The sequence below is a fragment of the Streptopelia decaocto genome, assembly GCF_964273445.1.
Source record: "Streptopelia decaocto genome assembly, chromosome: 1".
NCBI classification, from domain to species: Eukaryota; Metazoa; Chordata; class Aves; order Columbiformes; family Columbidae; genus Streptopelia; species Streptopelia decaocto.
The window spans coordinates 117,190,103-117,210,160 of NC_138663.1; the positions used below are offsets into that span (position 1 = coordinate 117,190,103).

Below are 20,058 nucleotides of genomic sequence, written 5' to 3' on the forward strand. Positions count from 1 at the left end.
TAACTGGTCGTCACATTTTAAGTGAGGTAACACTCATTTACAGGAAAAAAAAAAGTGAGAAACCAAAAAGGAACAAAAATCTGAGGTCATAAACCTCTTTAAACAGTTCCCTTAAAATATAATTGGACAAGGTAATTGTCATCACAGAAAAGTAATTGTTTAGCAGGTTACTATTTAACAGCTGTAGTGTAAGCAGAAAAAAGGCTTCACATATCTTACAGAGAGGTTTCAATGCCAAACGGTCACACAAGGTTGCACATCTGTGCACCTGCTGCACTGATCGTACTCACAACACCTCCTAACAGCAACCTGGCTGTAAATCCAGAGTCACAAAGGCAACTGGACTACCAGCAGCATTGAGGGAACTACAGCCTAACTCTCTTTGACAGGAGCTGATTTCATTTTACCTACCGCAGGCACACAGACCCGAGTTTCTCATTTACTCGTCAACAGATTACCTCTGCCCTCATATATCTGCAAGTTCCTCTGACATTCATGTGCTTTTAATAGGTAAATGAAACTTCCTCTACAAAAGCAAAGAAACTTCTGGCAATAAAACTTGTGATAACAGGTTATAAAGACTACATCCTGCTGCAGATTCAAATGGATTTTAAAACCGAGCTATTCTCCAGAAATTACATTAACAGGCTACAACGCATAACTGATAGTTTACCAACATATCCTTTATATTTCCGTTCTCCTAATGAAGCCCAAGGACAAGCTCCATTTGAATCACCCAAACTGTTTTTCCATTCTCTCATTTTCAGCAACTATTTTACCTGGCAATGAAAACAAACACTTTTGCTTCCTCCTTGCTGTACTGCAACATATAAAGCAATATCCTGGTACTTACTTTGAATCCATATTTACCTTCCAAACTTTGCACTGCTTCTTCAGGCTTCCTGCTGCACTGGCTGAAACACAGCTCCCTCCCTGTTTCAGGAAAATATGGTCATTCGTGACTGGCGTTTACCACTGCAAATAATCATACTGCAAACCTTGGCTCAGCTGTGCTGCGTGCCAGGGACACAGCGAGAAGCTCCTGCCCCGCTGTGCACAGTTCCACTGGAGGGCAGACAATTAATTCTGTGTATGCAGACGGGGGGGAGTCCTCATCAGGATGTCCCTTCAGGACTCAAAAGGACTTTTAGGCACATGCAGATCTAATGCATATTAGGTTTAACACCCAACTGCTCGGCACCTGAGCCATGAACTGCCAAATCCATCGGCTTTGGACCTGTAACGGCCATATTCCTTCTGTTTAATACAGAAAGCAAAAAACAGCTAATCCCAGTTTAACAACGTGGGATGAGAGAGCTCGTGAACACACAGCAAACCCACACCTGCGTCCCGAGACCCTGCGTGACCACCCGCCCCGCACCGGGGGCCACGGCACCCCCGATGACCCGGTGGCAGCCGGGGCGGCCGCCCAGCCAGGCCGGGGACAGCCTCCCCGCACCCCGCGGGGCCAGTTCAGGGGCAGAACGAGGAGCAGGGTGCCAGCACACGCCTCTCCCCCAGCGTTACCAGGGGCTGCGGCCTCCGGGAGCTGCCGCTTGCTGCCCCCGAAGAGGTTTCGGGCAGTTCAACGCCAGCTGAGGGCTGGTCTGTGCCTCTGGGTTACCACCGGGCAGCGGCATCCTGCCTGCAGCCGCGCACCCGGAGGGGCACAAGCTCACAATTGTCCCCTCCGCTACTAACTAAACCAAGGGCTGACCCCAAAACAATCCTCCCCGGGGCCCGGCTGGGGCGAAGGAAGGCGGGGGTGGGGGGTCATACAAGCAGCCCAGCCTCGAAGAGTTAAAATGGGGAAAGCCAGACAAAAGGAAAGAAAACGGAGAGCCGGGGGCGGTGGTGGCCGGGGAGGTGAACGCCTGAGTGCCGGCAGCACCGCAGCCGCCCTCCCAACGCCTCCGGCGGAGAAGAGCCGCCGCGCCAAGACACCCCCCGGCCGCCGCCACCCCCGAGCAGTCCCGCGGGGAACGCGGCCCCACACGCGGGAAGCGGCGGCGGCGACGCCCCCGCTCCGCCCCCGCCGCGGGCACGGCAGGTGCACGGCCGCCCCCCCGCCCGCTGAGCCTACCCGCTACCGCCGCTCTCGCCCTCCCGCCGCTGGTAGCTTCCTGCTTCCTGCCTGGCCTGCGCCGAGCCCGGTGGGGTTGCGCGGCCGGGCGCGGCTGCGGATCACCGCCCGGCCGCGGGAGCTGCGCGGCGGCACCTACCTGCCCGCGCCCTTCCCCGCCGTACCGTGGCGGAGGAGGGCGCCCCGCGGTGGCGGGGCGGGCTGCGCCACGGCTGGGCTCGGCGGGCAGCGGGACACACCGCTAGGGTGGGACGGGCCGTGGCGGCCGGTAGGAGTCGCGCCGCGGGCCGGTCCGTGCGGGCAGCGCGCCCCGCAGAGGCTACGGGCCGCCTCTGTAACGGCGGGCGCAGCCTGCGGAGGGAACCGCGGCCCGGCCTCCCCCGCTCCCTGGACCTTGCCGCCGCGGGGCTCAGGCGGCGGCTCCTCGGGGGGGACCCACCCCACCCCCGTCCCGCTGGGGAGACAAAAGCCACTCCTTGAGCTGGTACTGCCCGCAGGCCTCGCCGACCCATCTATCACCCCGGCAGCCTCCCCCGCGTTCGAGAACGGCGGCTCGGGGGCGGCCCGGCGCCGTTGCCCGGCATTCCCAGGCCGGTCCTGGCCCCGGCGGGTGTGCACAGGTGCTGTGCTGCAGCGCTCTCGGCTGCCCGCGTGAAATGCGTGATACTTCTGCTGCCAAACCGCAAACGTTAGGAAATCACGCACCGGGTCTCCCAAAAAATGACGGAAAAAATCAGTGGCACTCTTAGAAAAAAATATTTATTTATTTTATTTGCCTTCTGGTGTTCTCATCCTGCAGCACATTTTCATTTTCAACAAATGTGTATGTTTCAAAGCTTAGTTATTTATATAAATGCATACTTGCAGCTGTATTCCTCTATCATGACCATCTCACCAGTGCTGGTAATGCCATGCTTCTACTTCATCCAAAGCTGAATAGCTGCTAACAATTACCACGTGCAGGTTTTAATTGATCTGTATAACTGTTTGTCCCTTGTAGAGTATCACCTGCCTGGCACAAGCCACCCCCTTAAGGCATTCACTAGAATGTTTTGGTTTGTTTTGTCTCTTCCTTCTCACACTGCCTATGCTGGTAATTCCAATAAAAGATACTTTGATTCCCAGTATGAAATTACTTAGACCCCACATTTCAAACACTTAGACACATGCTCAGCTTTGGTCCATGATCCCAGTGGCGTTTTCCTTTGCTTTCTCCAGTCATTTGCAGAACCAGGGTGGCAAAGTTCCACCAGGCCATTGCAATGCAGGTGGGTGTTAGAGCAGCTGTTGTTGATTCCTGCTCAGGCTCACATCCTTCTATCTGAGGTTTGTAAGTAGTGAATCAAAGGTTGGAAAAAAAAGTCTTCACTTTGGTTCCCCAAATGCTACAAAGTTCCTACTTGAAAAGCTAATGCACTGCTCTTGATTAGCGGCAATCTAAGGAGATTATTTTTGGTTCACAGATAAAAGCCAAAGCCACTACTCAGCATCAAAAGGTCTTGCATTAGCACTGCTTTTACAGAACCATCATGCAGTATAAGACGAACCACGATTTCACCCAGTGTTTTGGGGAAAGGACAGTGCATAGTGGCTTTTGGACAGTACAGTCCTGTGTCCCTTGTGAATCCAAACAAAAAATCATCTATCCCAGAGCCCCATCAGCTCAGCTGAAATGGCTGATGCTCTGGGCAGTAGGACTATGTTTAGGTGACTGTTAACACTTGGAGGTGAAGCACAGACAGGCATGTCTCAGAGCTTCTTAAGCTCTTCACGTTTGCTGTCCCACATATGATGGTGCAAGAAGCGGACAAGGAAATACTTCAAGCCTCTCTATTCTTCTAAGCAGGCTTATTGCAGAAATACCACTGTCTTATGGAGGGCTCATTTGTTCTCTAGGGTGGAAAAGCACACGTTAAGGTCAGATATAGATGAGGTAATTACAGACAGAGCAAAGCATCTGTGCATATTGATGTTTGTCATTTCTTCTGTATCAACCATTTAGCAAAGACAAAACTAGACAGGGAATGCTCCCCTAGGAAAAGGGATTTGTGTGAATCATGTGGCTGCACTTCTGCAGCAGCACAGGAAGGCACCCAGGCACCATCTATTCTGACTTGGCACAGGCACATGCAGAAATGAGGCTTTGTCTCTTTACAGCAGAAAAGGTCAGGCCCATGGCAGTGCATTTGTTTGTATACATGATTAGCCATCTCAAATAATCATGACAACTGTCATCATCATGTAGGATCCTTTTTTTAAAAAAAATTTTATTTTGTCTTGCCTCTTTTTAAGTTACTTAAATAATTTAACCTTGCTTGAGTATCTTTATATTTTCAGTTACAGGCAACTTGCAAAAAGCACGAGCCAAACAGCCACAAACTCCCCTGATATTTTTCCTACTTAAAGTAGAAACTGCATCTCCCATTAAAATAAAGGTCCCTCCTAATCCATTCCTCTGACATCACTGGGACCTGCTGGCTGCCACACTTGGCACAGCTGCTCTCTCTACTGTGCCAGTGCTGGTCACCAGCAGCTCCAGCTGCCAGAAGTCGTCAAGTAAGTGAGAACACAGAAGGAGCAGCGTGAGCTCATGCCTCTGGTTGCACAACAGCCTTCTGGTGTACAGTTATCAAAGGAGGACCAGATGTCTGCCAGAGATAAAAGGAAGTCCACAGCCAGGAGTAAATGGTTAAAAAACAGAACACAAATAACATTTTTTAAAATAACATGTAATCTAGAGCCTCATAGAGAAGAACAGGAAGGACATGTTGCCAGTTCCTTTCTAGAATGAAATACAAATAAAGGATATGGTCCTGAAAATGGTTGTATTAGGTAGGAAGCGTGGCAGCAGCTTGGTTTTCTAAGCCTCTGGCAATGTTCATACTAGAGGAAATAGAAAAGGGTGTGTTCTTGTCTGCAAAACCAAACAGAAGTAAAGACTTATGAGTTGACGGATGCTTACGTATGCTTCTGCTGGTGCTCCTCTCAAAAATATAATCTAATTTCCTGGTTGACAATTAAATTTTACTTCCAGTGAAGACGAGTGGTGCTCTTAACTCCTCAAGTCCTGATGTTGCAAACCGCTTTGAAGTCAGTGGATGTCAGCATAGTCTTTCTTTTGCTGAATAGGTGATGCTGGGTGACCAGAGGTCTGAATGCAGACTTTTGCATCCTTTAGCTGATTAATGTGTTTATTTTCTTTCCAGTAAATTGCACAAGTATATTTTATGATTCATAATTGCACAGATGGAAAAAGCTAATCTGTTTAGCCACGGAGTGATCTCTTTGTATTAGGGGATCAGAAAAGTTCATAACCTCTTTACATAAGAATGGATTGTTAAATAGTATTTTACTATATAAAAAATCAATATTTATTTAGACTTTATTCCACACAAGTAGCAGGATTCTCAGGACTGGTATAATCACAGCTTTTATTCGCCTTCATTAGTTTTACATGCTTTGTTTTCCCAACAGAGCAGCTGGGATATTGTATAAGCAATTCACATCAACACTGGGTGCAATCCAAATATCACCTGCCACTGAGCTACGGCAGACAAAAAAAATTATTATCCAGAGGGCCATAAAAGAAGGAGGCTGTGAAGGTTATGCCTGTATGGCTGGGAGTAGACAGGTGTAGCCCTGCTGTGGCCACACTTGGAAAGGGCTGGAGGTGAGCCAGCTGTGCTCTAGAAGCTACAGAGCTGAGTTAGCACAGGATGTCCTGCCAGTTGATGAGAAATTTTAGTGCCGGCACAGCGCCATGCTAATATGACTACATATTTTCCCAACCGGTACTTTTATCAAATCTAGCTTGCCAGAAAGCTAGTGAGAGTTGGTAGCTTTAGGAAAACAGGCCAGCAGATGAGGCCACTTTTCCAGCACAACCTTTTCCCCAGCCAGAGCAGGACGGTACCTGACCACTACAGGCTACCTATGAATTAAAAAACCTTTACCATGTGGAACACGGAAGGGGAGGGACAGTAGAACTGCCTCCAGACCTCCTACGTAAAGGCAGATATTGCTATGACTGCAGGAGACATGTAGGAACAATGGCAATTATTTGAACCCTGGGAGCTGCCTATCAGTCGATGGTTCCCTTTGGAAAAATGAGATCGAGGTGTTGACAGTATGCTACTCCAGCTCTCCCCAAGGCTTTCCAGAGGGGTGAGAGTGGAACTGCTAAAACACCTCGTGCTGTCTAAGGAAAGACCTGTAAAAATGCAGTTATAGCAACAGTGGTGTCTATGGGGTAGGATCTACTGGAGGGAGTCCTGGCTGGAGCTGTGGCAGGGTGAGCTGTTGGTACAAGGATCAGTGGCCCTGTAGCAAGGTTGGAGGTTCCCCGGTTAGAGACCAAGATCAACTCTCATCTCTTCAGCCACCTGCTCGCAGAAAAATAAACAAGAATATGCTGAGAACACAGAATTTAAGAAAAATGAACAAACAAAACCACAACCAAACTGTATTGTTATAAATGGAACCTGTAAAACAATATATAGACCATCTTTCATTGCAAAAGAAGAACATCTATTTTGAGGAACTTATCTTGAAGAATTTATTTCTGCTTCCAGCAGGAAATAGGAGTTTCTCTTGCCTTTATTTCTGCTCTTCTTAAGTTGCCCAGAGAGCTGAGTGGAAGAGCAAGAAATGGCTACAGAAACAATTGCTAAGGAGTAAACAGAATGAAATGGGCAGGAAGACTACTGACAGACTTCATTTCTCCTTGCTTGCAGACTTGATCACTGGAAAGTAGTTATATGAGAAGGGAGGACTGAGGCATATTTTAGTAGAAACCAAATACCAGAACAGTTACAAATACTATGGTAAAACAGAAAGCAGACCATAATAGAGAGCTGACACTAAAGCAATTGCCTTGCAAGTCATGTACAAGACGATGAAGTACAAAGGTATTCGAGCTGACAGGAATAAGGAGGCAGCAGATTAGTCCCATCTACTCTAATGGTTACATTCTTCTCAACTGAATTAATTCTGAGTTACCAGGTTAGGACTTGAGATGGTATGGACAAAAGGATTGGACTGATTTAGCTTTATAGCATTACAAACTATGCTTAAATAAAGAAGCTTAGGTTTGGGGTTTTGTTTATTTAATGAAACAAAACCCACTTCCCAAGTAAAGCAGAGAAAAATGTAATATTAACACCGCTTTATTCTTATACTGACCATATGATATTCTTTCATTCCAGGAATGCAAACTTCTTTCTTGGCAGCAGTAGTAACGCTGTCATAAATGTATAGAGAAAAGACATTAGCAACAATTTCCAAAATGGAATAGAAGTGACCTGTATCTGTTCCTATTTCACTTTAGTAGAAAGGGAGACCCCATATATAAAAGAAAAACTTGAAAATTTTCCCATATGTCTGAAGAATGGAATGTGCTCTGTACTTCAAAATGAGCAGTAAGGTCAGAGAAATGGGAGGGAGGGTGTAAACACAGCAGAATGCTTTCCCTTGGATAATTTGCAGGGGGGAACTGAAAGGTTATATTTAACCAAGATGCAAAAAAAAATATTACTGGTATTTCAAGAATGGCTTTCACACAAACTTTTCTTTCCTAATCATCTCGCCTTCAGGATATTCCAACATCAATGGTACTTGGAGAAGGCAGTTGTAAACTGAGTGGCTAGAAAGGTCATTTACTTGTTCTTCTGGCTTGGTTTTATGCACGAATAGAGGCTATTTTTACTTGGTTTACAAACATACTAAGCAGCTTTCAGTTTGCCTTAAAAAGAATTGTGCAGAGAAAAGTTCCCATTTTACAATGGATTTTGATGTTTCAGAATCTGGCATAATTCAGAATTGGGGGTGTGGAGGACACTGCCAAAAGTCTTCCCCTTCATAGCACAGGGTGAAGTCCAAGGAGAGCCAGGAGTGTAGCGGGTCTCGAAAGTGCCTTTTGGCCATTCCTTCCTACAGGTGCTCTCTGGCGAAATTCAAAGTGAGGACCTGCAAAGCAGGACAAAAGGACAACCAGGGCTGTCCTCTCTCACAGGAGGCACCTAATGGTGTCCTGTGCCTCACTGCTTTTTGCTTTTCTGTGTCACTGTCTTTCCCTGTTTGTAAGAACCTTCGGCAGCAAGAGCTTTGGGTTTCTCTGCAGCTGCATCCCCATATGGGGCTTCTGCTCAAACTGCAAACCAGGAGCTTCCCCAGGGCAGCCCACAGCTGTGGCAGCTTCTGCCCTCTCCTGCCAGGGCGACTGGCAGCCAGTGCTGACAGATGCCAGCTGAGCCAGCAGTGAGAGCTGAGCACATCCTCAGAACAGCCGCGGACATTCTCAGGCTTTTTGGCAAATGAAATTTATATATAAAATCAGCAAGACCTTAAGAATATTTATGGTATTATGTCAGTCCTTCAGCAGAGAAGGAAAAAGAACAAAATTAGGATGACAGCAGCCCTTCTTTCAATAGTAGCATATGTAAAGCTTGACTTTAATCTGACATTGAAACACACCCAAATGCAACTGGAAGACCAGAAGCTACAAAATACATCCTCCTTGTTGTTAATTATGTGCATCCATATAGTCTGTAGTTGTCCTCATAAGACAAGTTTCTAGGTGTAGAAAGCTTTAAACAATGCCTCCCACATTTAGGTCAAACTATGTGATCCTGACACACAGACATTTGTGCAATCTGCCACTTCTAGGTTCAGAGCAGTTTAAACTTTATAAAGCAATAGTTCCTGGCTGTTTCCCAAGAGAAGTGAACTGGTCCTCCTTCAGGACTGAACACTTAGTGATAATTAAGGGGAGAGTATCTGATGGCTTGCCACTGTGTCCTGTTTGCATCACAGCTGTCCCCGGGGCTACGTGAACTTTGAAGTCAAAAGCCATATCTGGTTATTTTTGTCATTAACAGGGAGCACCTCCATCTGCATCCCAAACATATTTTCCCTTACAACTCTGAGCCACAGTGTCTGCTTAGAATTAATATGCCGCTCACAGCCCAAGTAACCAATTTTATAATTAGAGACATTATCTTATAACAGATAAAATAATTTAGCCATCCTTAGGTGAAAGAAGGGATTGAGGCATCATCAAGAGTGAGAAAGAAGGAAATGAGCAGGCTGTATATCAGATAATATGCACTCATATCCAGTTCTGCAGGAGGTAAGCAATCAGAGCAGTATGTTGCATGCTCTGCAGTTACTTATTATCAGTACGCCCATTATGCAAATTAAGCTTCTCTAGTCAAATGCTGGAGATGTACAGGAAAGAGAAATAGCCATCCAATTTTGAGTTAATAAGTGTATAGCTTCTTAGAGCTCTGGCAGCTAAGAAAATTTAATTTCTGTGTTCTTGTTTCAAACAGAAAGTACTCTCAAATTAGTAACTGGGTGTTAACTTGGAAGGCCAAATGCTTCCTATGAGCTAAGAGCATGATGGTATTTAGCAATAGTTCTCTTTTCGTTTTCATCTTTGCCAAACTGTAAGCAAAAAGATACATATCCAAATAAGTGACACATCTTAATAAACAAAGAAATATTATTTATGTATTATTTAAATACTGGCTATTTAGATTTCTGCCTATGAAAACTAAGATATCTTTGTATAAAGACAACCCTGTTTTTCTTCTGGTTCGGGTGCTAAAACTTTGACCTATGGTATAAGGTGACCTCTCCCATGTTTTCCAACCACTTGCCACTCCTTGTGCTACCTCAGAAGCGTCACCTCCTCTGCCCAGTGCTAGTTAGCTAACAGCTTTTTACCACACGTATCCTCACAGGGCTCCTCTTGTGAAACCTTGGCTATTAAACTACTGTGCAAAGTGATAGCGAGGGGATCTGCCTGAGTCCTGTAGCACTGGCAGGCCCTGAGTCCCCCCAGGCTCCTGCATGCACCGTGAAGCTGCTGCTTTGCAGAGAAGTGAAGTGCCACTTGCCTTCACCAAACCAACTCGTCCTCCATATCTACAGGAGGTGGGCATGAGCTGTGATGTAATCACCAACAGCTCCCTTAGCCAAGGCAGATTTTTAGGGCATTTTCCTCTGCAAAGAATAACAAAGCACTACGTTGCAGAGAGGCAAATAAGATAATTTTGAAGAGTGATTGGCTTTGATTACAACGGCTAACATATGAAACATAAAAAAAAAAAAAAAAATATCATGAAATGCAAAACAGGTCTTTTCCATATGGGGTGTTATTATTGATTTATATGGACTGAGGGTGGCTATCATGTATGATCCTCTCTCCTGTTCCTTGTGAGCCACTCCCTTCTTGGCCTTTTGAGGAAGGAGAGCCCTCTCCTTAACTCCCAGCATTGATTTAGCTGCAGTCATGCTAGTATGGGAAGCTCTTGACCGGCTGAGGTGAGTGAACTTGTCATCAGAGATCACTGCTGAGGATGACTGAGTAGAGGGGTTTGGAGAAAACTCATAATACAGATAATTTCCTACATATTAAGATAATTGAGAATTATAGTTACTAAAAGGAGTAGAAAAAAATTTAGTAGAAGTAAAAGTAATTGTATGTGTGAAAGCAGAAGATATTTAAGTGATGTAAAAACCTGACTGACTCATCATTCTGCTATTTCTCTTAGAACTGCACAGTGCCCGTCACCACAGCAGTTCAGTGCAACTTAGCAAAAGTCATGGGAGAGGTAACTCGCACTACCTTCATTCATTTATGCAGAAACACAGGATTTTCCAGCCAAGACAACCCTGTGCTTTGATGACTTCCAGTGCCTAAGCTCCAGAAGTGACTTGTGGTAGAGCATTTCCCGCCTCTGTCCTGATCCCCAGTTCACCCATATGGACCATTCTGCTGCTCTTTTCATAGCAAACAAGGGAATCTCTTCAAAGTGCTCCAGAATACAGAGCCTGACCACTAACAATACTACAGTGCTCCAGGCGTGCTGGTGACAGCCAAAGCAGGTTTCAGTGACACCTCTTGGTGAGTACACGTGGGTCCTCTGCCTGTAACCGTGCCACGGGATGTGCACCGTCAAGTTAGCTGTGGGATTCCTGTCAGATTTCAGGCTGGAGCTGAATGCCGCTGGCCTCCTGGCGCCCATTGAAGGAGTGTGCTGAACTTCCAGTAGGATTCACCAGGGGGAAACGTCTGGTCTGTGGAGCAGGTGAATGAGGCTCATCGGACTGAAACTTGTAAAATAGAAAAAGATCCATGGACTGCAATTTATGAACAACATTAAACGTGATGAAAAAAAAATAAATCTAAATGCAGGAATGCTTTTAAAATCTAAAATGTTGTTTACAGGCCAAACCAGCCAAACTCCTGGGAGCTCTTGGAAGACCTAGGAGTCCCAGGTCTCATCTCCGATGTCAGTAGCCTGTCTCAAGATCCCCAAGGCACAGGTCGGGCAAAGCTCAGCGCCAAGAAGCCAAGAAGGGACATCAGCGCCGAGGGAAGGGCGGGTTGCTGCAGCCCTCTCCGGAGTTCCGAGCCCAGAGCCACCAGGCAGCCCGGGAGGCCGCTTAGGGAGACGAAAGTCTCCAGATTCGGTAACACCGCCGGCCGCCGCCGCTTCTCCTCAGCGGCGAGAGGGCGCGGCGCCCCCGCTCCCCGCCTCCGCCTCCGCCCCGCCCCTTGCCCCGCCCCGCCCTGAGGGGCCGGGCCGGCCGTTGCTCTCAGCACCCGGGACAGCAGCGCGAGCCCCCGTCCCGCCCTCCCCTTCCCCACGCGCCGTGGTTGCCACGGTGACGGTGACGCCGCGGCCATGTCGGACCTGAGCTCTGAGGAGGCGGAGGAGGCCGAGGCCGATTTAGGGGTCCGGCGGGCCGGTCGGGGTGCCGCTGGCGGCTTAGCAGCGCGGGGTAGAGGCGGCCCTGCCCCGTCTCCCGGCTCCGCTGGGGCGGAGCGGGGCGGAAAGCGGCCCAGGGCCACGGGCGCTCCGGGCAGGGGGTGGGGGAGCGCCAGAGGGGAAGGGAAGAGTGAACGTTACCGGTCTGAAATACCGTGTACTGGCCGTGCCGAGCCTGGGATAGCTACCGAGGCGCTTCTTCCCTGGGCGCAGGGATTTCGCACGTGGGGCTGTACCATTTTGCCTGGGACCTGCCTGACTTTCTCCACTGGACAAAAACAAGTCAGCCATACTTTCCAGTAGCGTGTCAGGAAGGGAAGGAAAGCCTCTGAGTGCCAGGGTCTGATGAAAGTGTTTGCATAAGCAGTGCATCTGTTGCCTAGCTGCTCCTGCAATCTCAGATTCAAGCCGAGCTGGAGGAGCTTTGAGCAAAAGACCTGTTTTCCTCTGTCTAGTTAGCTTAAATCCAGTCAGGTCTAGCTGTCTTATTTAATTTTTTGTCACATTTGATCAGGAATATGATGGTGAACGCAATGCAGAAGGTGAGCGACATGGCCGTGGGAAAGCTCGTCTACCCAATGGTGATACGTATGATGGAGAATATGAACGCGGTTTCAGAAATGGACAGGTAAGACAGTGACAGGAGACAGTGGTTGTGTGTATGTCTCGATAGTTCTGTTTGGGCACTATATTGAAACAAGCGTGAGAACTGACAAGTATTTTGTCTATAACAAATATCTTTCAGGGGACCTACAGATTTAAAAATGGTGCTCGCTACATTGGACAGTATCTTCAAAACAAAAAGCATGGCCAGGGTATTTTTTTTTATCCAGATGGATCAAAATATGAAGGTAAAATACTGAACACAGTTGCAAGGATTTCTGTAACTGACAGGACACCTTCTTCCTCTCTCCTTCCCTGAAATGTAAGGAGTTAGGTGAATTGGAGAAAGTATTATTTTAGGAAGATAAATTTGCTACAAAATGTTTTCCTTTAATTCTTTTTTTTCCTTCCTTTTTTTTTTTTTTTTTTTTTTTTTTAACTACTATAAGCACTGAGGAGTGTGTTTCATTTTATTTATGGGGATTTATTGATTTTTCTGAGAAGTGTGGTATTTAGTAGTGGTTTATTCTTGCCATCTTGGTAGAAGAGAGTATAATTACTTATTTCTGAGTGATGATTAGAACCACAGACTGTGTTCAGTATAAAGTGTTTTAGAACTTTATTAGGTCCATCCTTAAAACATAATCTACTGATTAGAACACTTAGTCAGGGATTGGGATACCTCTGAAGTTTGAAGAAGCTGAAACTTGCATTGTTTCCCTTGTCCTAGAGAGTAGTACCCAAAGCCTTCTGAATATCAGTTAAGCTTCAAGGAACAATATTTTCCTCCTCCTTTCCAAGCTGGGCAAGAAAGAACATTAACATTGTGAGAGCTAGAAGCAAAGGGCAAAAAGAGCAACTCAGTTCTTGCCTTATAGGACTGTATCCACCTGTGATTGCTTTTTTTTGTTTGTTTTTGTTTGTTTAAGTTTGAACAGAAGATTAATTAAGACACACAGTCTAGCATTTGAGTACATATGTCCCATGACTGTCAGGACAATTTGAGCAAATGAGTCAAATTGTAGTAGTCCCCCTTTTCATTTGAGTGGAGGTGTCACATTATCTAATGAAACTGTAATACTTATTACCAAATTTAAAGATAGGTGCAGGATGTTACAGGGCTCCTTCTGTTCATCATAAGATAATGGAGTAGACTGTGATGGACAAAATGTGTTTGGAGTGAAAGGAAGATCAGGCAGCTGCCAAAATATTTGCAGAATGGGACAGAGAGAAGAAAAAAGATCAAGAGCTTAGTTTAATGAATGGTAAGGAATCATAGTGATGTCATAGCTTTCTTTTCCTTCTCTAATAATTTGCGTATGATAACTTCACAAACTGACCACCGTATCACACTATGAAATATACCACATCTCACTCTGGTTTTGTTGTGTTCTCGTTAAAGGAGACTGGGTGAATGACCAGAGACATGGCTATGGACAGTACACATATCCAAATGGAGACACCTATACTGGAGAATGGCGTGACCACAATAGGTTTGTTTCATTCTCACAATGATGTTTCAAGTCACGCAACGGCATTAAAATGTAAAGGTTATTTTCAAAGTGTGGCTGATTGCAGCCAATCAAGTGCTACTGGATGACTTTGGCATTTTAGTCCAACTTGAGTAATTTCATCTACTTGAATAATACAGTTTAAATACCTTAACAACATCCTAAATTCTTAATATTCAGTAATATAAAGCAAAATTATTATTTTCTCCTTAGGCATGGGCAAGGTACATATGTCTATAAAGACACAGGATCTAAGTATGTTGGTGGTTGGGTAAATGGAAACCAGGAAGGAGCGGCTGAACTTATCCACCTAAACCATAGATTTAAGGGCAGGTATTTGAAAGGAAATGTAAGTGTTCTGCAAAACTCTCTATTAATCTGAATGGCTAGCATAGAATTGCCTTTATATGATCTTTTTCCACTTAAAATAAGAAGCTAGGCTCCTCATCTTTTCTAGTATTTCTTGTACCATAAGTGTAACATATGACACTGAATTAATCTGTAGACAGAATGCCAAGTTTCTCTCTAACTTTGCTTTCAACTATATTGTTGTTAACTATTTTATGTATTTTGTAGAAAAGCGTATTTTACATTTACATGCTTAGAATGTACTAACTTTATAGTTCTGCTGAATTTTTTGTATCTTTGTGCAGCCTGTAGGTCATGGCAAATATGTCTTTGATGTTGGATGTGAACAGCATGGTGAATACATACAAGCAGACCAGGTAACTGAAATAATGCAGATTATACTTAATATCAGAGAACTCAGTAAATCAAATCCATTGTTCAGTAATCTATAAAATGTCTTACAGATACTGATGTTAAAGTCAATCTAATGAGTCAAAAAGCGGTTGATTAGAAGAATCAGGACCTTCCACAACATTTGAAGTTTCAAACCACAAAAGAATGTAGATGTATTTGTCTGTACACCTAGCCTGTATTTCACTTTGTTCTGAACACCAGAAAATAATTCAAAATATTTCTTCTTATATTTTGGATTGCTTGATGCTATGGATACAAATGGTAACTTTCAGCAGATTCATGTTTTGGAAATATGTCCCATTGTTGTCCTGATCCTCATAGGAGCTTATTATCCACAGCTCCTAATGATTGTAGGAAACAGCTGGGACTAGGGCCTATATTTCCTTCTCCTTCATGTAGAAATGTTTTGAAATATTTCTGATTAATATGATGCAAAATATAACTTAACATTACTGGTTTGATTTCAAGAAAATATGCCACATTTTAGGGTAGAGCTTGCTACCTCTGTTGACAGACAGTTTAGTTCCCATTACACACTCTGAAAATTCACCAATGCAGCAATTGTTTCTTAAGACAAAGACAAAATAGTAATAATAATAAAACCTATCATTAGTGCCAGAGATTTGCAGAACACGGAGACCGTTTTGCTTTTTTTGGCTTAACACAAGAGATCCTCAAATTAAGTATTAGATTCATATGACTATACAAAGTAATGTGTATCTAGTATCCTCGGTTCATTTGGGAATTGTTGGATGTGCTGATTTTGGAATATTAGGCCATTGATGTGGAAGTTTAAACATGAATTTAAGAGCCCAAGGTTAAGCACTTAGCTTCTGAAAATCATTACTCTCAGGAACAAGAATTTATTTTCATGTGAATGCTGTAATGACTGTGTCAATCAAGGGGCAGTGCTGTCACTAAAGTAAGATTATATTTTGCCTCATTTCTTTAGTTGAAGTAATTGCAGAACAAAGCCCATTTAAAGAAAATTCAAATAAATTAGTTTGCAGTGGAGGTAATGATTCCATTACAAAGTCTCCTTCATATTTGGATAAAATAAAACATATTTTTTTAGATAAAAAAAAGTTTTCTTCAAATTTCAAAAACATAAGATTTGTGCAGTACCTCACTGTCTCCTAGATCCATTCCATGGTTTTCCCTAAGCAAAAATTGAGGCGGAAGGAGCTGTTTGGCCACTCTGTTCCTGTGTGAGATAGACAGTGTAGCACCCACCCAAGAGAGAGTCCGGTCTTATTTGCTGCTGTCATACTGTAGACAGGCATAGAAGAGGAGACATAGTTGATAGGCCCCTCAAAGCCATTCTGTTTAAGGGGGAGACAAAATTTTACCTTAAAGAAAGCAAGCTGGCAAGCACTGATCATTGGTAATAGCCATCTGGCATAATCAAGGTTCAAACTGTAGTTCTCTTCTTCCAAGATTTTGCAGCTGCTCAAGTTCCTTCACCTCTAAAACTTTAAAAGGCCATGTGATTGCTGTTTTGAGCCCAGATAAAGTGGTTTCAGTACACAGAACCATCATCTTAGTTATTCCCTTAATACCTATAAGATGAGATGCTGGATTTCATGACTTGTCTTCTAGGATAAAGGAGAGGATGAAGAAGAAATAGAACCCTCATTACTTGCTGCACCAAAATGGAAAGCATCGGAAATCGCCAAATTAACACTCTGGACTCCACATGGGGAAAACCCACCTTCTCCCAGAGAAGTCTCCCTAGTGGCAGCAGCAGAAGCAGTAACTGAAGAGGAGAAAATAATACCAACAACTTCAGGTTGGTTCTGCTGGACAGCTGGAAACTCCATGCTTTGACCATCCCCTGAAACAGTATTTTTCAGGTTTAATATCAAGTGGTGTGAGAGAGGTTTTTTTGTTTTTGTTTCGGTTTCTTTTTCTCCTATAATTTTTACCACATATTGAATGTTAGGAATCTCCAAGCCTGTTCATAATCTGTACAAAATATATATATGTCTGTTTTATCTTACATAGCATAGTTAGGTACAACTGTCTTAGGAAGCCTGTGAATCATTTTAGTTTCTATAATGGCCTGTTATACAAACTTGATTTTAAATAGTTACAGAAGATTTTGTGGGATTTTTCACATGATTAGAGACTGCAGACTTCATTAAGAATTATTAGCTACTGCATGAAAACAATGGCTGAGTGCAAATTTGTAAAAATTACTTTGGTATTTCTAATTTCTCGTATTTCAGTCGCTGATGAGGCTGCTGAGGGTAGGGATGATGAGCTTTCTCTTTATGAAGCATCCAGTGAAGTTTTCAGCCCAGCAGGGGATGCAGAAGAGGAAGATGAGGGAAACAGAGAGGAAGAAGAAAACAAAGATCAGGAGGATCAAGGTGAGGAATGGGGCATGCCTGCTCATTCTCTCATTCTTCAATTAGCAATCAGGGTCTGAAATGATGTATGTCAATAGCTGAAGTCATGCTGCTGCTGAGAGGTCCATTATCAAGCCAAAGAGACCATGGGAATCTCTACCTTTTATAAGGGGGGCAGTCCTCTGTAGACGTAAACTGGTTTTGAGTAGTGAAGTTCATATATTGTAGCAGTACAAATTAGAAGTGACACCTCTGTGCAGCATTATCTATGCATGTTCAGTTGACAGCAGCTGTAGGGCTGAATTTCTAAGTGATTGCATTCACATACTTTTTTTCTGTGCAAAAATGAGAGAGAAAATTTAAGACCCTGGGAAATGCAAGGGGTTTTGAGCACTGCACTTTTCTCTCATGACCGGAACTGTGTATTCTTATTTTTTCAACTGAAGTTAAAAAGCAGGCAAAACAAATCTGAAGAAACAAATTTTAGGTATTGTTATGCGTTATGATTTGAACAGTCCCTGGTTGATTTATTTCTCTTACAAAACAAAGAAACCTGGGGTTCAGATGCTCGAGTTTTCTTCCTGACAGTTCAGAAACCTCTTTTGAATACAAAATTACTAAGCAGCAACAAAAGTATGCATCTGTGTTTACTCATATTTAGCCTATGGATCTCCACCAAATTGTGGTGTTCATGTTTATTGTGTTAACATTTACAAGATTACATATCTGATGGATGAAAACATGAGATAAATTTATCCATTTGTTATCAGTCCATTTTACAATAAATCAAAACAAAGCACTCTCCATGGGGATCAGAAAGACTCTTCAACACTGAAAACACATTGTTTTCAATGTCTGGAGGTATACACTAAACATTTAGGTGAGCTCTTGGCATTTTCATAGTTAATTAGCTCTCATTTTTTACTCATCACCTCTGAAGGTGCAGTCCTGCTTCAGGGCAGACTAGCCAGCTAGCTGGTGTGTGGAACTGGCATCTCACAGGATCCCTGGGATTGGATCAGATCCAGCAGAAATCTAAGCAGGTTTCCTGCATGGCTCTGTTGTGGATTTGGCAAAGTTTAATCAAACTTGGTTTGCCTCAAAGTCACTTGGACTCAAATAACTATTTTTAAATGAACGTTGTTCTAACAAATTTTTGGCCTGCCACAATGAAGCGGTCCTGGTATTCCTTTTAAAAATTATTATTGTTATTATTATTTTAAGAAAAAAAAAAGAGCAAGTGGACCCAAGTACCTGTCAGAGAAAATATAGATATAGATTCCAATGCATGAAAACATAGGAATGTGATAGATCTTCTCACAGTTCCTTCCAGCTCTTTATTTCTAGTATAAAAGAGTTGGATTTCATACGTTTTTCAGCATAGGTCTACATCCATATTTAATTAGGCAACATATTTTTCCTCTTGTCTTTATGTTTAACAAGATTAAGTTATAGTAAGACAAAATGAAGAAAATATGCATAATGTGAAAAGCAGATGTAACAAAATTTTGCTTCTTGCAGCCTTGTATTCTGTCACATTACCATCATTTTTTACAGACAGGAATACCATCCTTCTTGCTCCATGTTTTTTGTGATAGTTGTCTAAATAGGAGACATTCTTTGGCTGTTTCAGAGTTATGCTTGGGCCAGCTGGCAGTCAATATATGTGTGTACTGAGTCTGTCTGGCAGCTGACAAACAGTGTGTAACAGTTACATTCAAGTATTGGCAATGAAAGGTAATGGGAAAGATGACTGAAGTAGACAGCATAGTCCTAGAATTATATTACGGGTTACTAGGATTATTTTCCACTATTTTATAATAAAATGTGTCTCTATGTCCTGTTTTTGCTTCACCTCCACAGCAACTACTAGTTTAGAGGACCTAGGAGGATGAATCAAAGGAAGCAGACTAATTGGATACATCTAAAGATAAAGAGCCAAGAAAAGGAAATTTCAGAGTGCATCATTTATTAGAGTAAACCTGCAACATTTTTATTCATAGAAGGCTGAGTTAAGATACTTTGAATAAACACTTCGTCACTGTTATGCCTGGAATAAATATCTGTGAAACTTTTACGATCTCGGAGTGTGCAGTCTCAGGGTAACTCTTTATTCCATGTAGCAGGTAGTCAGTTGTTGAAATCAGCATGGAATTATCCTGGATTCATGAAGTTGTGTCCTCACAAGTTTGCAGAAGCAAACTCCTGCTACTGATAGTTCTTCTCTTCTTTGAATCCTCTGGGCACACAGACCTGGGGATCTAGTTTGTAAAGGCAAAGGCAGCATTAGGTTTCCCAGCTTCATCAATATCCCCTGTCACTAGATCACCAATTACAGACCTACATTTTCCTTGTTTGTTCTTTTTATTTGTGTAGCTTCAGAAACTCTTTGTGTTGCCCTAAATCTCCCCTTGTCAGTTTGAACTCAAACTGAATTTTGCTTTCCTAACGCTGGTGCAGTGTTTTTAAATTCGCCCTTTGTAGTCTGCTTTTGCTTCCATTTTCATAGAATCATAGAATCTTTTAGGTTAGAAAGGACCTTTAAGATCATAGAGTCCAACTGTTAACCTAACACTGCCAAGTTCACTGCTAAACCATGTCCCTAAGTGCCACATTTATGTGTCTTTTAAACACCTCCAGGGATGGTGACTCCACCACTTCCATGAGCAGCCTGTTCCAAAGCCTGACAACCCTTTCCATGAAGACGTTTTTCCTAATACCCAACCTAAACCTCCCCTGGTACAACCTAAACCTCCCCCTGGAGAGGCCATTTCCTCTCATCCTATCACTACCTCCTTGGGAGAAGAGGCCAATGGGAGAGCGACAAGGTTTCCCCTCAGCCTCCTTTTCTCCAAGCTAAACAGCCCCAGTTCCCTCAACCGCTCCTCATCAGACTTGTGCTCCAGACCCCTCACCAGCTTCATTGCCTCCTCTGAACTCTCTCCAGCACCTCAGTGTCTTTTCTGTAGTGA

At 43.7% G+C, this 20,058-nt stretch overlaps 2 protein-coding genes and 1 long non-coding RNA gene across 7 annotated transcripts in view; 1 reads left to right on the forward strand and 2 right to left on the reverse strand.

Moving 5' to 3' along the window:
• SLC37A1 (solute carrier family 37 member 1) overlaps positions 1–2,323 on the reverse strand; it is a 41,394-nt gene extending 39,071 nt beyond the window's left edge. For 2 of the 5 annotated variants that reach the window (XM_082056210.1, XM_082056209.1), the window contains exons 1-2: positions 2,084–2,323; positions 871–933 (exon numbers count right to left, since the gene is read on the reverse strand). The gene's annotated coding sequence lies outside the window, so the exon portion shown is untranslated. The remainder of the gene's footprint in view (positions 1–870; positions 934–2,083) is intronic. The other 3 variants (XM_082056212.1, XM_082056211.1, XM_082056208.1) reach the window with 2 other exon arrangements.
• A 3,123-nt stretch (positions 2,324–5,446) lies between these two features.
• On the reverse strand, positions 5,447–8,706 carry LOC309442173. The gene is made up of 3 exons (XR_014184555.1): positions 8,555–8,706; positions 7,265–7,322; positions 5,447–6,465 (listed from the first exon to the last, which is right to left on the reverse strand). It is a non-coding gene; the product is annotated as an uncharacterized lncRNA (long non-coding RNA).
• Positions 8,707–11,718: 3,012 nt separating this feature from the next.
• On the forward strand, positions 11,719–19,130 carry RSPH1 (radial spoke head component 1). Its single transcript, XM_082053424.1, has 9 exons — positions 11,719–11,826; positions 12,374–12,487; positions 12,605–12,710; positions 13,865–13,955; positions 14,187–14,322; positions 14,627–14,698; positions 16,335–16,524; positions 16,964–17,107; positions 18,950–19,130. Exons 1-9 carry the CDS (start codon positions 11,776–11,778, stop codon positions 18,979–18,981), a joined length of 936 nt encoding a protein of 311 aa, XP_081909550.1. The 5' UTR covers positions 11,719–11,775; the 3' UTR covers positions 18,982–19,130.
• Positions 19,131–20,058: the final 928 nt, after the last annotated feature.